Source organism: Tamandua tetradactyla, chromosome 6 (assembly GCF_023851605.1).
Source record: "Tamandua tetradactyla isolate mTamTet1 chromosome 6, mTamTet1.pri, whole genome shotgun sequence".
Classification (NCBI taxonomy): domain Eukaryota; kingdom Metazoa; phylum Chordata; class Mammalia; order Pilosa; family Myrmecophagidae; genus Tamandua; species Tamandua tetradactyla.
In genome coordinates, this window is record NC_135332.1 from 115169963 (window position 1) to 115187208 (window position 17246).

Consider the following 17246-nt stretch of genomic DNA (forward strand, 5'->3'; position numbering starts at 1 on the left):
ATGGTGAAAATGGCACTATCATCATCTGTACCACCCAAGCTTGTAAACCAAGCAACCTGGAATATACACTCTCAACTGTTAAATGGGAAAGAAGTACATTTTTATTGTGTTTGAGCCATTAAGTTGTGTCTATCTGTCAGAGCAGTTACACCTACATGGATGATTTCATACTCTGGTTAATGTGCTCCATGAATGTCCGAAATGCATACACACATTGCCTGCACTAAGTTTACAGTCCAGTCTACCACAGTGTGTCATTTAATTGTCTTGGTGCTTAGAAGGCAGAGGTAAGTTTATCATTACAATATTCAGAGGAAGCACGATACAGAGAAAAGGTCAGCAAACTTTTTCTTTTAAAGAACAGATGAATATTTTAGGTTTTGCAGATCACACGTATTTTTCTTTTTATGACTACCCTTTAAAGATCTGAAAAGACTTTTTGGCTCAAAAGTCCTTCAAAAGCAGGTCATGAGGCAGATTTGACCCATAAACCATAGTCTGCCAAGCCCTGGTCCAGATCCCTGGTCTAGAGTTTTAAAAATCAGTAGAAAAAATTTCATGACACATGAAAATCATGTGAAATTCAAACTTGGTAAACTATCAGTAAAGTTTTACTGGAACACAACCATGCTTATTTGTTTACATATTTTCTGTGGCTGCCCTTGCACTATGATGCAGAGCTGAGTAGTTGTGACAGAGACAGTCCACAGAGCTTGAGCTATGGACTATCTGACCTTTTAAGGAAAAAGTCTGCAGACTCCTGCTCTAGAGATTCCACAAGATAAACCATTCTGTTTAAATAAATAGATCCTCTGAAATCTGTTGAAGACAACAGCTGACTACCACAGGTGAGAACTACATGTGAAGAGTGTGCACAGGACTTTTATGATCCATTCTAGCACAAATACCTATGAGACTTAGGTGTTAAGCAACAATAAAAAGACAGGATTGAAACAATCAAGCCATTGAATATAGATAACTTGGGGAGTTCTATATCCAATATGTGGAAAACCATGCTTGGGATATTAGTACAATATATGTTTGGGGCATGAATATTGAGATTCACAATAGGATTTATTGTCTGTTTTAAAGAGATAATTCAAATAAAGAAAAAACAAGACTAAATTCGTTCAGCAAAATTGGACAATTTGATTTGACAGTAACTTTTAAAAATTCCTTAAATAAAAACGACTTGGCCAGATCTTATTAACAACATTTTACCAATTTACATAATACCCATGGACTTCAATTTCCCCCTAAGTTGCTACTTCTTTTCTCTTCCCTAACCAAGGCTGTACTGTACCCAGCACCCTCTTTTTGTTCCCATCACCTTTGTTATAAAACACTTCCTTATAGCACCCAACATGCCTTCTTCCCACAGCTAGAATTACATTGAAGGTGGGACATTGTCAAACGTTTTTTTGTACATATTGCTGTAACATGCCCTAATTTTGCATTATATCAACCAGATCCTGTATCCCCTTACAGAATGGCCTGCTCATTGAGTTGCCTAAGCTACTGTGACTAAGCTACTTCTCAAGTATCTAGTTCCCATGGAGACAGAACAGCTATCACATTGTCAGCCATTCATTTCTTTATATGCATGTAGAATAAGGCACAGCCACATGCTCCCTGTGACAATAGTAGGGACACCACTAAATCTGTGCTCCAGAACAGAAGGCTGGCCACTGAACTTTCTTAAGACCTCTCTCCTCAGTGTCCTGGGGGAATGAAAAGGTTGTTCTGATCACTGAGAGATTTCAAGAAGAGTAGAGAGGTTATCCTAGAGATTCTTATGCATTATATAGCTACCTCTTTTTAGTTTATGGTGTATTGGAGTACTTAGATGGAAGTTCCTGAAACTTCTGAGCTGTGTTCCAGTAGCCTTGATTCTTGAAGGCGATATAACTTTTACAATGTGACTGTGTGACTGTGAAAACCTGTGTCTGACGCTCCTTTTATTCAGGGTATGGATAAATGAGGCAAAAAATAAATAATAGGGAGGATACGGGGTAAAATAAATTGGCTAGATGCAAATACTAGTGGTCAATGAGATGGTGGGGAAAAGGGTATGGTATGTATCAGTTTTTTCTTTTTGATTTTTATTTCTTTTTCTGGAGTGATACAGATTATTTTTAAAAATGATGCAGGTGATGAACACATAATGTGATGATACTGTGAGCCACTGATTATACACCATGTATGGAATGTATGTGTGTGAAGATTCATTAATAAATTTTTTTTTTAAAAAAAGATGCTCTGATCAGCTTGGTTATTGTTACTTTTTGGAAGGAATCTTCTTGAACCAAACATTTTTACAAGACATGATTATTAGATTTGGAGGCAAATTCTGTCTGACCCTAAACTTTTCTAAAGAGGAGAACATTAAGTAAGCTTTCTTGCATGCTTTAGGCCACCTTCAACATCCTCACCCATGCATCTGCAGTGGCCACCCTTCCAGGTAGGTGCTGATGTATCTGAACAATGAGACAACAGGATGGCCACAGTGCCCAGCAGCACTGTAATAGTTTCCTGGCCATGATCATAAATACCATAAAATTGTTTGGCTTGAACACAGGGATTTATTGGCTCACAGTTTGAGGCTAGAGTTCCAAAACTGAGGTATCAGCAAGGTGATGCTTTCTTCCTAAAGACTGTGGTTTTCTGGGGCTCACTGCCAGAGATCCTTGGGTCCTTGGCTTTTCTGTCACATGACACTGCACATGGCAAAATCTTCTCCTTTCTCTTGTGGGTTCCACTGACTTCCAGGTTCTATTCCTCCCTTGTGGATTTCCCCCTATGGCTTTTTCTATAAGGCCTCCAATAAGAGAATTAAGACCCAGCCAGATTTAGTTGGCCAACCATAACTAAAACTGGCATCTTCAAATGTTCCTATTTGTAAAATGGATTAAGATTAAGAAAATATTTCTCCTTGGGTACCAAATTCAACTTAGCATAAGCACAAAGAAGGTGGTCAATAAATGTTTAGGGAAAAAATAAAGCTAAGCGTGTCTAATGAGCTGTGCTCCAAAGACTATAAATCTGATGGCTTCAGCCCTGAGCACTCCCATGGTACCCCAGGGCTCACCTTCCGAATGCCTGTTGGGCCAATGGGATGTCTAATAGACATCTCAAACTTCTCCAAAGGCAACTGTGGAATTTTCCCTCCAAATTAGTTCTTCTCCACCTTGGCAAACACATGACCAGTCTCCCAGTTGTTTGGGTAAAAACAGGAAGTCATCCTTTCCTCCTATTACTTGTCCTTCCATCCAAATAATTTCCCATTCTATTGGCTCTACCTTCAATAGAATCTAGAATCCAGTCAGCCTTCTTGATTTTCACTGCTAGCTCATCAGATCATGGCTAAAACCTCCTATCCAATTCCACCTTCCACTCTTGTTCCCTTCCAATTAACAGTATACATGCAACTAATGTAATCTAAAAATCTAAATGAGATCTTGTTACTTCCTCCCTTGACATCCACTAGGATTCCCTATGGTCCTTAGGAAATGCAATTAAGTCTCTTGACAATGGCTGGCTCTTTGTATTCTGCCCCCTTTCTCTAACCCCATCTCTTTTGACTCTCCATCACTAAATTCTGCCATACCTGACTCTTTGTCCCTTAAACATCAAACTACTTTTTGCCTCTGCACTTTCTGTTTCCTCTGTTTAGAATCTTCACTAGATTGTCACATGGCCTCTTCTGGTCATTCACACTTCAGGTTCAAAGTCACCCTCAGGAAGACCTTCCCCAACCATACCTTCTGAGGTTGCTTTCTCCTCCACTTCTCTCATGAACAGTCTCAAGTCACAGCACAGTGTTTTACATGTTTACTCATTGTATGCCTCCCCTACTACTCTGGAAGTTCTGTGACGTCAGGGATTTTGGCTGCCCGGACCCCACTGTGGACCTGTCTGTAAAATAGGGCCTGGGAGAAGCAGATGCCCAGTTTAAATACATAGCACCGATTTCGATGCTACATGAAGAAGCATGGAAGAGCAGGGGCAAGTGCATGACTTTTAGAGCAAGGTAGGCCTCAGTTTAAATACTGCCCTGTGTGACCTGGGAAAACTACATTACTTCTCCTATTTCAACCTCTATCATCTATAAAATGGGTATAACAGTAGCAGTTTACGAGGTTGTTGTACTGTTTAAATGATGTAACCAGGTATGCAAAGCTCTTACCATAATAGGGACTGGCATGTGGTAGAGTCAGTAAATTCATTTCCTACTCTAATTGAAAGAAGTCAAAATTATTTTTTCTAAAGCAAGATACTAAAATATATAGTGCTTGTCAACTTGAGGTTACTTCTCTGAGTCAAAAGTTGTGCTTGCTATGAAGACACACACATACACTCACATATCCCCAAATCCAACATTTGTCTATATGCATAGTTCTAATTATGGTTTCATGTTTCAAAATCTTTTTTTTTTTTTTTAACTAAAAACAATTACCCAAACACCCAACTATAAACACATTTTTCTGAGGCCTACATTTGAAATAATTCTGTGGACTGCTTTCCTTCAATTAATAATTTATAAATTGATTTATTTATAATTTATGTTTAGAGATTGTTTTGTATAGAGATTGGGAATGTAAATTAAGAAATGTAAAAAATCAGGGGTTTCTAGGTTAAGTGTGAATTCCAGTGTGTAACCCAATAATTTATGGCCAGAGCTTGACAGAAGGTCAGTGGGTCATGGGATGTTTCCCAGCTAATTGTAAGTCTCTCTTTTTCAACGGCTAACAAAGTACTGACCAAGACAGCTCCCTTGGCATCAGTTTGGACTCACCTGAATCTAATGAGTTTCTGGACCTTGGTGGGAGTTTTAAAGACTTAAACCTTTCTAGATGGGTTAAAAGAGGAATGGCTGAATGGTGAGTTCAAGCGATAATTTCCTCACTTTCACCAAACTAGACTGCACCAACATAGCAGGCACTCAATATATAATTACTGAAATAAATATTTATTGAAAGAATAAGTACCTGGTCAAATGTAATGAGAACATGTTCATTTTATGGGTTTTGAAGTTAACACTTAATTGTGATTAATACCTAGAGTCACTAAGACACATGAATTCAGTTCCTAGGCTCCAAACCAATTCCTTCCTAGACCTAAGACGGGCAATGCTATTTCCTTAAGTATTAAACAAATTGAAAGTATAAAATTCACAAGATAATCTAAGAAATTTCCTAAAACCACTGTAAATAATATGATATTTGTATGGGAAAACTTTGTAAAATCACCATGCAATATACCAAAAAGAATAAGGCAGTTCTAAGGTTTTTGGAAACACAAAGGCATTACAATAAAACGGAAATTTTACTCATGAAAGCCGTCTGTAATATCATTATTTACCTACAACACCAAGAAAAATATTGTAACAATTCTTAATGTTGATTTACTGATCCTATTGCTATACAGAAGCCCAAGATTGCATTCAAATAAATTTAGAGCTGATAACAAAGAGATGTATAGTATTTATAGCAAGTGCTTTGAATACGAAATATAAACACTGCTAATCATTGAAGATAATAGCAAGTGAAATATTTGCTTCATTGAATGTGTTCTTGGGGAATAAAAGGAATAAAGGGGGTAGAGCAACTAAACACACAATAAAACATCTTTATTTATCACCTATACATTTTAATTTCTCATCTTAGAATAGCATTCCATCACTTCACTCATTAAGGTCTGAAAAAAGAATGAATTTAATTGCATACAATTTATCTCATTTTCAATTACCTAAAACTAATTTCTTATTTGGTCATTTACATGCCTTACATATATATTTGGCAAATACATATAAAAGGCTAGTTTCCTTTTGCTATTTTGAATTTAGTATGTACAGCTAAATCCCATTTGGACAAAAAAAATTCCTATCAAGGCATATTTATGGTAAAGAAGTAAAAAGTGGATGCCTCTTGGTACTCACCCTCCCATATCTGTTGGCATAGGACCCAGTAAGCAAGGAGTGGAACACAATGATGGTCTCATCCAAGTCCCAGATGAACACCCTCTACAAAGACAGGACCAAATCAATGGGTCTTTGTTTGGGCTGATAAACCTGTTATTTCAGTTAGTTTCAACATGAAAAGGTAGCCTTGAAATGGGAGACAAATGAAAAAAATATCTATTATTTACTTTTTAAAAAACTATAACTGCTTCAAAGAGTATCTTTCAGGCTTTGTCCCAATATAGCTTCAGATGAGGTAGAAGAGGATAATTGTATCAGCAATATCAATATAAATATAGGAAAGAGATAAATAGATGTCCTTTCCATATCTGTAGCAAAATCCATGTCTTGGTTCTGAAGAAATAAAAAATAAGCCCTAATTATTCTGCCCAAAACTTCTACGATGATGAGGGGCAATCAATTAAAAATCATTCAATATTTCTTTCTTCAATCTCTGACTTCTGTTCATTAAGAAGTGTTTAAAATAAATAATCTTATATTTTACTGTTATCCAGCTAAGTATTTTTAAAAGTCCACCTTAAAAAGTAAAATTTTACATCATCTAGTCACTGAAGTTATCTATGGGGTTGTTATCAAATGGATGGAGTTATATCTTGTTCCTGCCAGGTTTTTATAAAGTCATCAGAATCTAGGTTTTTAATAAATTAAGCAGACACATCACACATGATCTTAGATGCATTCCTGGTCTGTTTAGAATTGGACTTGAAAGAAGATATTTTTAAAAAGTCTTTGAGACACTACAGTGAGCCTCCCAAGCCTGTTTTCTTCCTTCTACTACTCCTACTTAAACCAGTACATGCTCATACACACAGATTCTGCTGGGAAAAAAAAAATCACCTTTTCAGCCAAAATAATCATGCTTTCCACCATCAGATTTCACTTTGGCAAAAAGAGAAACTTAATTGCAGTGGATTCAAGGCTCTGAAATCTACCACTTTTTAAGGTCCTATTTAGTCTCTTCTACTTTTGAATTCCACCAAACATGTCTCATAAAGTATAGTTTAGAACAACTCAGGTTTTCCTTTTTCAATATATGCAAATATGTCTTTACTTTCAAAGTTAATTGTATTAAGCATTGTTAGCACCACATTTGATTGGCGTGGTAATTAGTGCAGTATAAGATATTTTTTAAAGCAGAATTAAATAATTTACTATATTTTCTTAAAGAAAAACAGAAAAAATGCTTTGCCATATGGTTAATATAGCAGATAAAGCAATACAAAAGAATTTGGATACCTTGCCACTATAGTTAACATAGCAGGTGCATAGAACCACTCAATACTTTAGCTACTGTAACAGCCTGCTATTCACTTGGGCGTGCCAATGACATACCTCAAGATCAGAATCTGGTGGAGGTGACGGATTATTGTTTCTTCGACCCCGTCCACGTGATTTCCCATCTGAACCGCGACGCAATCGATCAGAATCTGAATCTTTAATGGGTGTTGATGGACTGTGGATTGTACTGTACTCTGTAGAAACACAGGAAAGACTTTCACCTTTCAGTTCCACCACTAGGGTGCCAAGATTAACCTTGTTTTAATTCAGAGGGAAGTTTGAAGAGTACAGCACAATTCATTCTATTTATATTCTACATTATCTTTTACTTGCAATAGTAAATAATTCATGAACTTTATCTGATTCCAACATTTGTTTCAAAAGAAAGTATGGTTAGGAGCAACAAAAATTTAATTGAGGGTAGGAGACAACAGGTTGTACTAAGTTGCCTAGAATTTCCCTCGTGATTCTCAGGGGTGAGACAATTCTCCCCCCATCCCCACCCTATATCTGATTCTCTCTTTCATTCCACAAATGGTATGTGGCCTTATTAAAAGTATCATACATTTGCCTCAGCAGAGGCTCTCCTACACACAAAAAAGACTTCTGGTTCATGGACAGAGATGAAAGGAAAAGTCAGAACAGGAGAAGGGAAAACTGTCATTAGGCAGATTTTTCTTTGAAGTTAAAAAAATCATCTCCATTTCACCCTCATTCTATGTGAGAACAGGGAGAAGCAAGAAAAGGAGAGCAGATACATGAGTAATGCCATGTATGCTGTATACAGGACATAGTACAGGCTCTTACTGTGACTAAGTCTCTTAAGATCCAGAATATAAAACCAGGTAGTGTATTAAAATTACTCATCTGGGTAACTTAGAGAAATCACTGAAATAATTATGTAGAAACCACAAAATAATGAAAGAACAACCCCCAAATGGCTCAGTGGAATGGCTGGCCATGGTTGTAGAGGTGGTGGAGGCACCTGTTTCCAGAATGAATGCAAAGCCACTTACTCTCACCTCCTAGGTATGTTTTTTACATGGATTCTTGGTCTATCTAGTTCACAAATCATACCATCGCCACCTCTCTCAAATTCCACATGTGCTAACTCTTCCTTCAAAGTCCTCTCCCAGATTTGTCTACTAGATATGGGGTGGAATTTCTCAATGTAATATGAGGAATAAAAGCCTTTTAGCAAGATTATTCTCACAGCCCTATATCCCCCCCCCTTTTTTTATGCTATATGGTGGGGAGCACATTGCATTTTTTTTCCATATGAGTATCCCATTATTACAACATCATTTGTTAAAAAAAATTTTTTTCCCTGGGGGTGAAAGTGCATGGGCCGGGAATTCAACCCCAGTCTCCTGCATAACAGGCAAGAATTTTACCAATGAACTACTTTTGCACCCCCTTTACCTTTGCACCCCCTTAATCTTAAAACCTAAATAGTTACTACCACTCTCTCACCTGCCATGCCAGAAACCCAGGTTCATTTTCCAGTACCTACCCATGCTAAAAAAAAAAAAAAAAAAAAGATATTCCAAGACTCCCTCATCTGTACTTTAAGAGAATTAAGGGATCTAAATGAATGTATTTTTAAGAATTTAAGAGGATACATGCTATTTTCTTTTAGAAAAAAAAAGTCTCGGCCTTCCTTTTCTTTAAATATTGTGCAATTTTATTATCTTCATGTAGAACCTCAATACTACCATCTGGGAGAGAACACATGCTAATTTCCTTAATAGTTTCAGAACAGTGCATTCGCTATACAACTCATACTCTTGGCACCTATTTGGACCTGTACTTTAGGTACTTGCTTGCAAAGTCTCTCTTGAATTGTGAGCTCCCTAGCTTTTGGAAGTTCATATTTGAGAAGATGCTAAAAGACATGCCAGAAATGTCTCTCAAATGTTTAAGATCACCAGAAAACTATAAATATGTCCTTTCCTTCTAGTGGCTGGAGATCAACAAGTACAATGTAACAACTAGGATGCTTGGATGATTTCCCATAAATTAATCTGATTTAACCGCTATCATAACCCGGTGAGCATGGCATTTTTATTTCCAATTTACTAGGAAACCAAGGTATGGTGTAAATATTTTGGCAAAGATTAAACAGTAAATGAAGTATCAACCTATATCTGTTTTTCTCCAGTGTTCTTTTTCCCCTACAATGCAATGACATCAGAACTATAGTTCTTTACCCAAAATAAAGCATTCAGAAATGAAAGTTAAAATTATGTTTTACTTTTATTAAGCATCAGTATTAAAAAATCCACATGCCTACTTTTTTCTTGTTTTATTTGCCACAGAGTTATTAAATACTTTGCCTTTTTGTTTTTCAATATTCTTTAAAATCTATGCAATAAATTCCTCTCAGCATTTTAGTGCTAAAACTATCAGTCCTGCAAGCAACTTATCAGCCTATTACGCCTTTTGCCTTGGCTTTCAGGCAGTTGAGCCTTAATTCTATCCTCAAACTAGTGTATCTTACCTAAGCTTTCTTAGCTTCCTTCCTACTGATTCCCTGTTTATTTTCTTGTGCTTTCTTTTTTATACCTGCTTTAAAAACCCAGCTGAATCTTTTTAAAAAGTCAGTATTTTTGGAACTACAAAATTAAATCAATTACTTCAGTGGACCGCCCCGAAAAGGAAACAAGTTCAATGAGCAAAGTATACAGGAAAATTTTTAAATCATGTTATCCAAAGTTTTTCCATTAGCAGGTGAAGAAGAGGTAAAACTAAAAGGTGAGTGTTTTGGCACCTTTATATATTAAAAGTTTATATATTTAACCATCAATTTATTAAAAGGAAGATAAGATTAATTAAAATGGTGAAAGCTAGTTTAAAATCTCTTCCTCTTTGTTCTGTGAGGTAGAATTAATGCTTCTACTCTCCTAACCAGCTTTCCTGATCCTAATTTTTCCTTCCTCCTATGAGTACAAAACAACTGGGAACAACAAATAATTTAATCTTCTAATCCATGGTCATCTCATGTTTCATTAAAACTCTCTCTAAATTCTTTAACTCTACCCCCGCTGAGATAATGGATGTGAAAGCGCTCTGAGGAACATTCATTTCATTTTACGCGCATTCATTTTTACGCGCATTCATTTTTACGCGCATTCATTTTTACGCGCATTCATTGGCTAGCACACTGTGCTCGGCTCTGTACGAGGTATACCTGAAATACAATAACATACGCAGCAGACAGGGCTCCTGCCTTTGTGGACCTTCAAGTTCAAAGGTAGTCACTGACTCATGGACAAAAGGAAACATGACAAAACAATATGGAAAAGCTTATGGCACAGAAAACGTAGACTGCTACGAGACCACAGAGAAAGACCACGTAACTCAGATTTAGAGAGTTAAAGATGCTTCCTGAAGATGAAGGACAAACTAGTTAGTAAAGAGGGAATATAAATGATTTCCACACAGGAGGATCATCATGTGTGAAGGTGCAGACAGAGCATGGTATGTTTCAGAACTGAAAAAAAAAAAGACAAAAAACAAAAACAAAACATTATGTCCCAAATCTTTAGAGGAAGTAAGTGCTAAGAGATGAAGCTGGAGTGGCAGACAACGAATTTAACAAGGGGACTATTTAAAAATCTAGACATTAGATGACTCTAGTTGAATGTGGCAAGGGTCCTGGAGACAAGTGAACACAGAGACAAAGAGACTGATCAGGAGGATAACTCAGTAATCTAGGTAAGGGATGATGTGGCTTGGTCTCAGGAAGTATGGACAGAGAAAACAGCAGACATGTTAGGTGAAATCGATAACTAATTGGACGAGGGAGAGGGAAGAAGGAAGTCAGGTGTGATGACCAGGTCGGTGACTTGGCAGCTGGTACACTGTAATACTAGGGATTTAGGAAGCAGAATGGGATGACAGGAGAGAGCGGGTTGGGGCATATGGAACTTGAAGGTACTGTGGGCATCCAAGTAAAAATGTCTAGTAGATGGTTAGACTACTATAAATCTCAGGAAGGAAATCTCTTAAATCTCTCCCTTGTTGTTCTATACGGTGGAATTAATGCTTCTACTCTCCTACCCAGCTTTCCTGGGCTAGGCTGAAGCTCGGAAATGCCACCATACATAATGCAATTAAAGAAAGCGGTGTGGTTACGGTCCCCCAGCAGTGTGTGGGAAAGGGACGGGCAGAGGAAGACGCGTAGATGGGAAGAAAACCACGGTCAGCACATTGCACAGGAATGAGTGTTTCAGGAAAAGAGGATCATTTAAGGTCTGGTAGGCTGAGAGATAAGGGGAAATGGTGGCCTGAATCAAAGAGGACTTTAGATTTGGTGTCAAAACGGTCTTCGGAGTACCTGGCAGGAATATGAAATAATTTCAAGAAGTGATTAGGAGACAGATTGGTGTGGAAAAAAAATGAGATAGCAGAAGGCAAAAGAACAAGCAAGAGGTCAAGCTGCTATGATGTTACTGACAAACCTATTTGAGTCAGATCCAGTAATTATTTTTCAATCCACAATCTCCTTTGACCTATCTGTGGCATTTGACACCACTGACCCTTCTCTCTGTTAAATCATATACACTTTGGACTTTCCTGACTTTTTTTTCTTCTGCTTCTCATCCTACTACCCACTCTGTTCTTTCTCAATCTCTGTGGATACTTCCCCTGTCCAAAGGGTAAAAATTGGTTTTCTCTATATCAGTGATAAAGTACTAAATTATGATAAGATAAGGTGTTTGCATTAAGATTTCAATTGCCATGATGCTTCCTTCATCAAAAAGTCTTAAGAAAAAAATTTTTAGCTAAAGTAAACAGTGTACTTAGGGATACAGTTGATGTACATTCTGAAATGACACTACTTCTCATCATGGACTAGTAATAGACAGTTGGTGGACAGGCAGCCAGTTGGTGGACTATAGTTTTAGAGTAACAACGCACCAGTTTCACTATTTCATTGATGGGAAAATCTGTAAGAGCAATTTCAGTGAGAAGCCCCATGCTCACCTCTTAACCTGAATAACCCACTCCTTGTCATACTTTGCTACCTGAATATTACATGGGAACCACACATAAACTTGTCTCAAATGGAATCTTCCTTCTCTATTAACACTTCTCTTTTCTTTTTTTTTTTTTTCATCAGCAGGCACTGGGAATTGAACCCAGGAACTCTGCCTGCTGAGGCAACGTGGTCTGCTTTCTTCTCTATTAATAATTTGCTATTCTCTTCCCAGTGTTCCAAGCTAAAATCTCCTTACTGGCTCTATCCAAGCAAGGCTGAGTCCTGTTCTTTTACTTTCTAAATACTTTTGGTATAAATTTGGGCCATAGTCATTTCTTGTTTCGATTCTTGTAATAGACCATTTCCAGGCTTGCTACCCCCCCAGCACTCCAACCATCTTCTACATTACAGAGTGTTCTTAAACCTTTCAATGCTCTAAACTCCCTAGTTTGTAACAGGAAAGACAATCTAATTATTAGATGACTGAGCTTTGGACTCAAACTGCTAGAATTCAAATCTTGACCCTCTCGCTGATTCATAGCATGATTCTGTGCAAGTTATTTACCTTTTCCATGACTCAGTTTCATAATCTGTAAAATGGGAATAAGTGAGATAAAATAAGAGACAACCTGTATACATATAAAGGTAGTTAAAACAGTACACAGCACTCACACTCTGCTACGTTAGCTACCTTAAAAATAAGAAAGTTTTACTGACCTTCTTTACTTCTCACTGCTCTTCATATTCCACACTTCAGAAAGACATACATAATTATCTCAGTTCCCTGAAAGTCATGCTGTTTCATGATTTTTCTTAGAATAACTTTTCTTACTTCTCACCCCTGATTTGTCTCTGAAATTTGTATTAATCATTAAAGGTCAAGCTCAAGCATATTTGTGAATTCTTCATCTAAATCTTTGGTGACTATTTCTACTCTAGAATTATACAATTTTGCAATTATTTACATTTGCAGTGGATAATAAACAATTTGAGTAAATTTGAGCAACGACTAGACCATAAGCTCTTGGGGGGCAGACCCTGGGTGTATTCATTTGGTTTGGAGAGCACAGTAAGAGTCTAGAGTGTAAAGTAGATATTAAGAAATAAAACCTGACTATTGAGACTAAGTATTTCTCCAGTTTGGCTCTTCCTCTATTAAAGCTGGGAAGATTATTTATCATCACTAGCTAGTCAAAAATACTTCTGAATGGTTGATAGCTGTAATTATTTTTGAAAGGCTATTTAAAGTTAATCTTTACATAGTTAATCACAAAATATTAAAACCTACAAAAGATCATGAAAATGCTACATTTGTAAACACTATAGAAGATTTCCAAAATCCTTCAATGTAAAAAATAAAAAAAAAGAATTGGAATTCAGAAGAGCCAATGCAGTTCCTTTTAGATCCTCTAGTTCTCCTTAGCCAATAACTTCTATTTGATCCTAGCATAAGTTTCTTCCTCTTCTTTCAGTTCTCAGTCTCTTTATCAAATGGAGGCATAAACTGGAACATTTTGCTTTAAAATTCTATTATCTACGGGGAGACAACATTTACCAAATATTCCTTGCTGCTAGTTCTTAATCTTGCCCTCCTAAATAAATCAGTCACCCCCAGACTAATCTAAATAAAATATCTGAGGCAACTCCAACCTCAGAAACCATCTTGGTTTCCTGCCTACTGTATCTAGTCAAAATCCCATATTCAGTCATATTTCTTACGACTCTCTCAATACGTAATCTGCTTTCTTATACAGTTTTCTCACAGTTTTCAAAAGGATTATAGCAACTTAAATTATGTCAGTTTTATCACACATTGTTTGTCATCATTTAAAAAACACTGCTTTTTATTCGCTGTAAAATAATTGTGCATTATTTCAATTTGCAAATATTAGAAACACATGCATTTCCTTGAAAATTATATTTCCTTCTGCAGCCTAAGTGTTTGCTTATTTTTACGCTCACTGATTTATAAGAAATCAATTTCAACCCTTTTGTCATATTTGCAGACACTATCCCCAGTCTTATATTCTCTTAAATCAAGCCAATTTTTCCCTAAATTATGCTTTCTTCCACAGAAGTCTTTGATTTTTACATAGTCCAGCAGCACAGCATGAAGTCCTAGTTGGCTCCTTGAAGATTTAAGGATAAGATTTCACATTTGTTCTAGGGTAGCCAGGAATTTCTGCTCTGATTTTACACCCCTGGGATACTATATACCAGTGGTAGTAGTAAACGAAGTGGAGTACAGGGTTCCTGCAGGCTCCCTTCTCTGTGCTTTGGGACGATGGAGGCCCTCTTGCTCATTTCTAAATCTGACTGGGGTAAAAGACTACCCCGAAAAAGAACTGAGCAGCTGAGCTCCTAGGCAGGAAGAAACTCTCACCACCTGTACAGTGATGTTGGATTGAGGCCAAAAGACTTACATCCTCTGGCTAGACCCTGAATCTTCTAGGTGAAGTTTAGAAAATGAAGTTCAGAGCTTTTGGGGATACCTTATAAAGATTATATGAATTTAGTGAACATGAAACATGGCAATCAATAATCATTTGAATATCAATTCAATGTCTAATATTGTATTTGTTGCTAAGGGGGACAGATATAAAAGGAACGGGGCATGAGGGGTGTGAGGGTAATTCAGTGGTAGAATTCTCGCCTGCCATGTGGGAGACCTGGGTTTGATCCCCAGTTCATGCACCGCCCCAAAAAACAAACAAACAAGCAAAACAAAGAAACAAAAATTCAACAATGGTGCTACAATAACGAGATACTCATATGGAAAAATAATGACATGTGACCTTGCCATACAGCATACAATAGATAAATAAATAAATAATGATGGGGCATGTTTCTCCCCCAAATCAGATTTAAGTACGTGAAACAATTACACAAGTAGATGCTATATAACACTTGACATTGAAGCACTCCCAAACTTTGAGACTCTCAACATACAAGTAAGTGTACACAAAAGTCATATTTAAAGGTGGATGTACCAAGCCCAAATCAAGAAGATTGAAGGAAGGAATTTCAGAAAGTAAGAACTCTGATTCAACAAGGAAAGGATATCATGGGTCACCTGGTTATCCCCAGAGGGAAGGCAACGCATCAAGTTCAATGGTGCTGGCCAAAAGAATCAGATACACCCATTGGGTACATTTCCTTTTATAATTGTTTTTAATTAGTCTTTCTATAAGGAAAATTTCCATGTGACACTGAGTTTGATTCCTTTAATCAGTGGGACTGAATCTTTCTCCAGAGATGGTTCTACAATCAAACCACATAAAACCAAAATTGTCCAAAAATTATTTTAAATAGCTTCACTGTGAAAGACAAAGGCACTAAAGCTGACCAGAGGGACAACAGTGTACAGGTCACAGGTAATGGAAAGGCCTGAAGGCAGACTTGCCTACGCTTTAAATTTTAATTTTCTTCCTCTTTTTTGTCTCTTGGCTCTAGAGTACAGGTCAGCCAATTCTTTTTGGAAGAAGGCAGACAGTAGATATTTTTGGCTTTGTCCTATTGTCTCTGTCTCAACTACTTAGCTCTGCCACTGTGGCACACAAGTAGCCATAGACAATTTACCAATGAGGTGAGACAATTTATAAAAGAGGAGCATGGCTCTGTTCCAGTAAAACTTCATTTACAAAAAGAGGAATTGGGATTTGGCTTGCAAGCATGTAACTGCATTAGCTAAGATAACTGCTTTATGCAGCTCCAGTGCGTTGAAAGTCAAGTAAGCAACAGCATCAGGCCCTACTGGGTGAAACTGCTTCTTTAAACCCAGAGAAAAAAAAATAATGTTAAAATAGTGTAGTAAGGATAATAAATGAAACATGTTGTTGAAGTAATTGGAGATAAAGGTCCAAAATATGGTGCTAAATATTTTGGAATTAATAATAAGTAGATGAGGAATTCGATATGTATCTTTTTAAAGGCACCTATCCAGGGGGAAGGGAACTGAGGCATTAAAATATCAAAACGTGTCAATCTTGAAGATGTAAACAAGGCAAGAAAAGGAGATTTTGCTTTTCTCATGAACACAGTAACTTTGAAATGCAGAATAGATTACAGATTCTCCTTACTTTCCCGGTAGCGCTGATAAATACCACACAATGAGTTGGCCTTAAAATTTATTGGCTCATAGTTTCAGAGGCTTTAGAAGGCTTGTTTCCTCCCAGGGCATGCAGTGCAGCTAAGTTGGTTTCTTTTTCAATATAAGGGGAACTGTGTTGGAAAATTTATCTTAAAGTCTTTACATATGGTTTTTAAAACAATCTTCTAAACAAATCAACAAAGTAGCTACAAAATACCTCACTGAATCCTTGCACTGGATCTCATCTTTGCTTCATGCTACCCCTTACTACTGGAAGTTTAGAAATGAATGAGGAGGGTTTTTTTTTTAAATGTCCTTTTCAGTAATCATTAATGCCTCATCTGTACTTACAATGGCCTGCAACCTCTGAAATTGCTGGGGTTCACTTTCTCCCATAATCCGACCCTGTCCCCTTCCCATCACTGAGATTTGTAGTCTTCTGATTCAGGAGACACTGCTAGATAAAGCATTTTTGTCATTAAGCTTTCCATACAGCTCTTACACATTTTCCTGCTCACTTTCTTTGCACACTCCTATGCCCCATCTCTAATTCTGTGAATTCAGCAACTTCTGTTTGGACTCCATCCACCTCTCCTAAATCTGTGAAGGAGTGGGAGATAAGCAATGCTTCTCTTCTTGGGGAGTTGCATTGTTGGGCAGTGCTCCTGGCCCGAGTCCTGACTGCAGTTCATCCATCATTTGTGTTTGATCAGATTCAACAAGTACTTGTGGCCAGGGCTGGCTCCTTGTCCTTGCAAAGGGCCTCATGCTCAAGAGGGCCCTGCACATGATCTGAAACTTTTACCTTTTGAACAAGGCGTCCTACACTTTCATTTTGCCCCAAGGCCCACATATTTGGTAGCTGGTCCTGCCTGTGGCTACCACAAATACCTCAGCCCATGAAGCAAGAATTG

The 17246-nt window shown here is 37.3% G+C and overlaps 1 protein-coding gene across 1 annotated transcript in view; it reads right to left on the minus strand.

Annotated features, from left to right (window-relative positions):
• Positions 1-17246, minus strand: part of EYA1 (EYA transcriptional coactivator and phosphatase 1) — a 172814-nt gene that overhangs the window by 76853 nt on the left and 78715 nt on the right. The window contains exons 10-11 of the mRNA XM_077166984.1: positions 7313-7452; positions 5939-6022 (exon numbers count right to left, since the gene is read on the minus strand). Of these exons, the coding sequence (XP_077023099.1) occupies positions 5939-6022; positions 7313-7452 (224 nt within the window). The remainder of the gene's footprint in view (positions 1-5938; positions 6023-7312; positions 7453-17246) is intronic.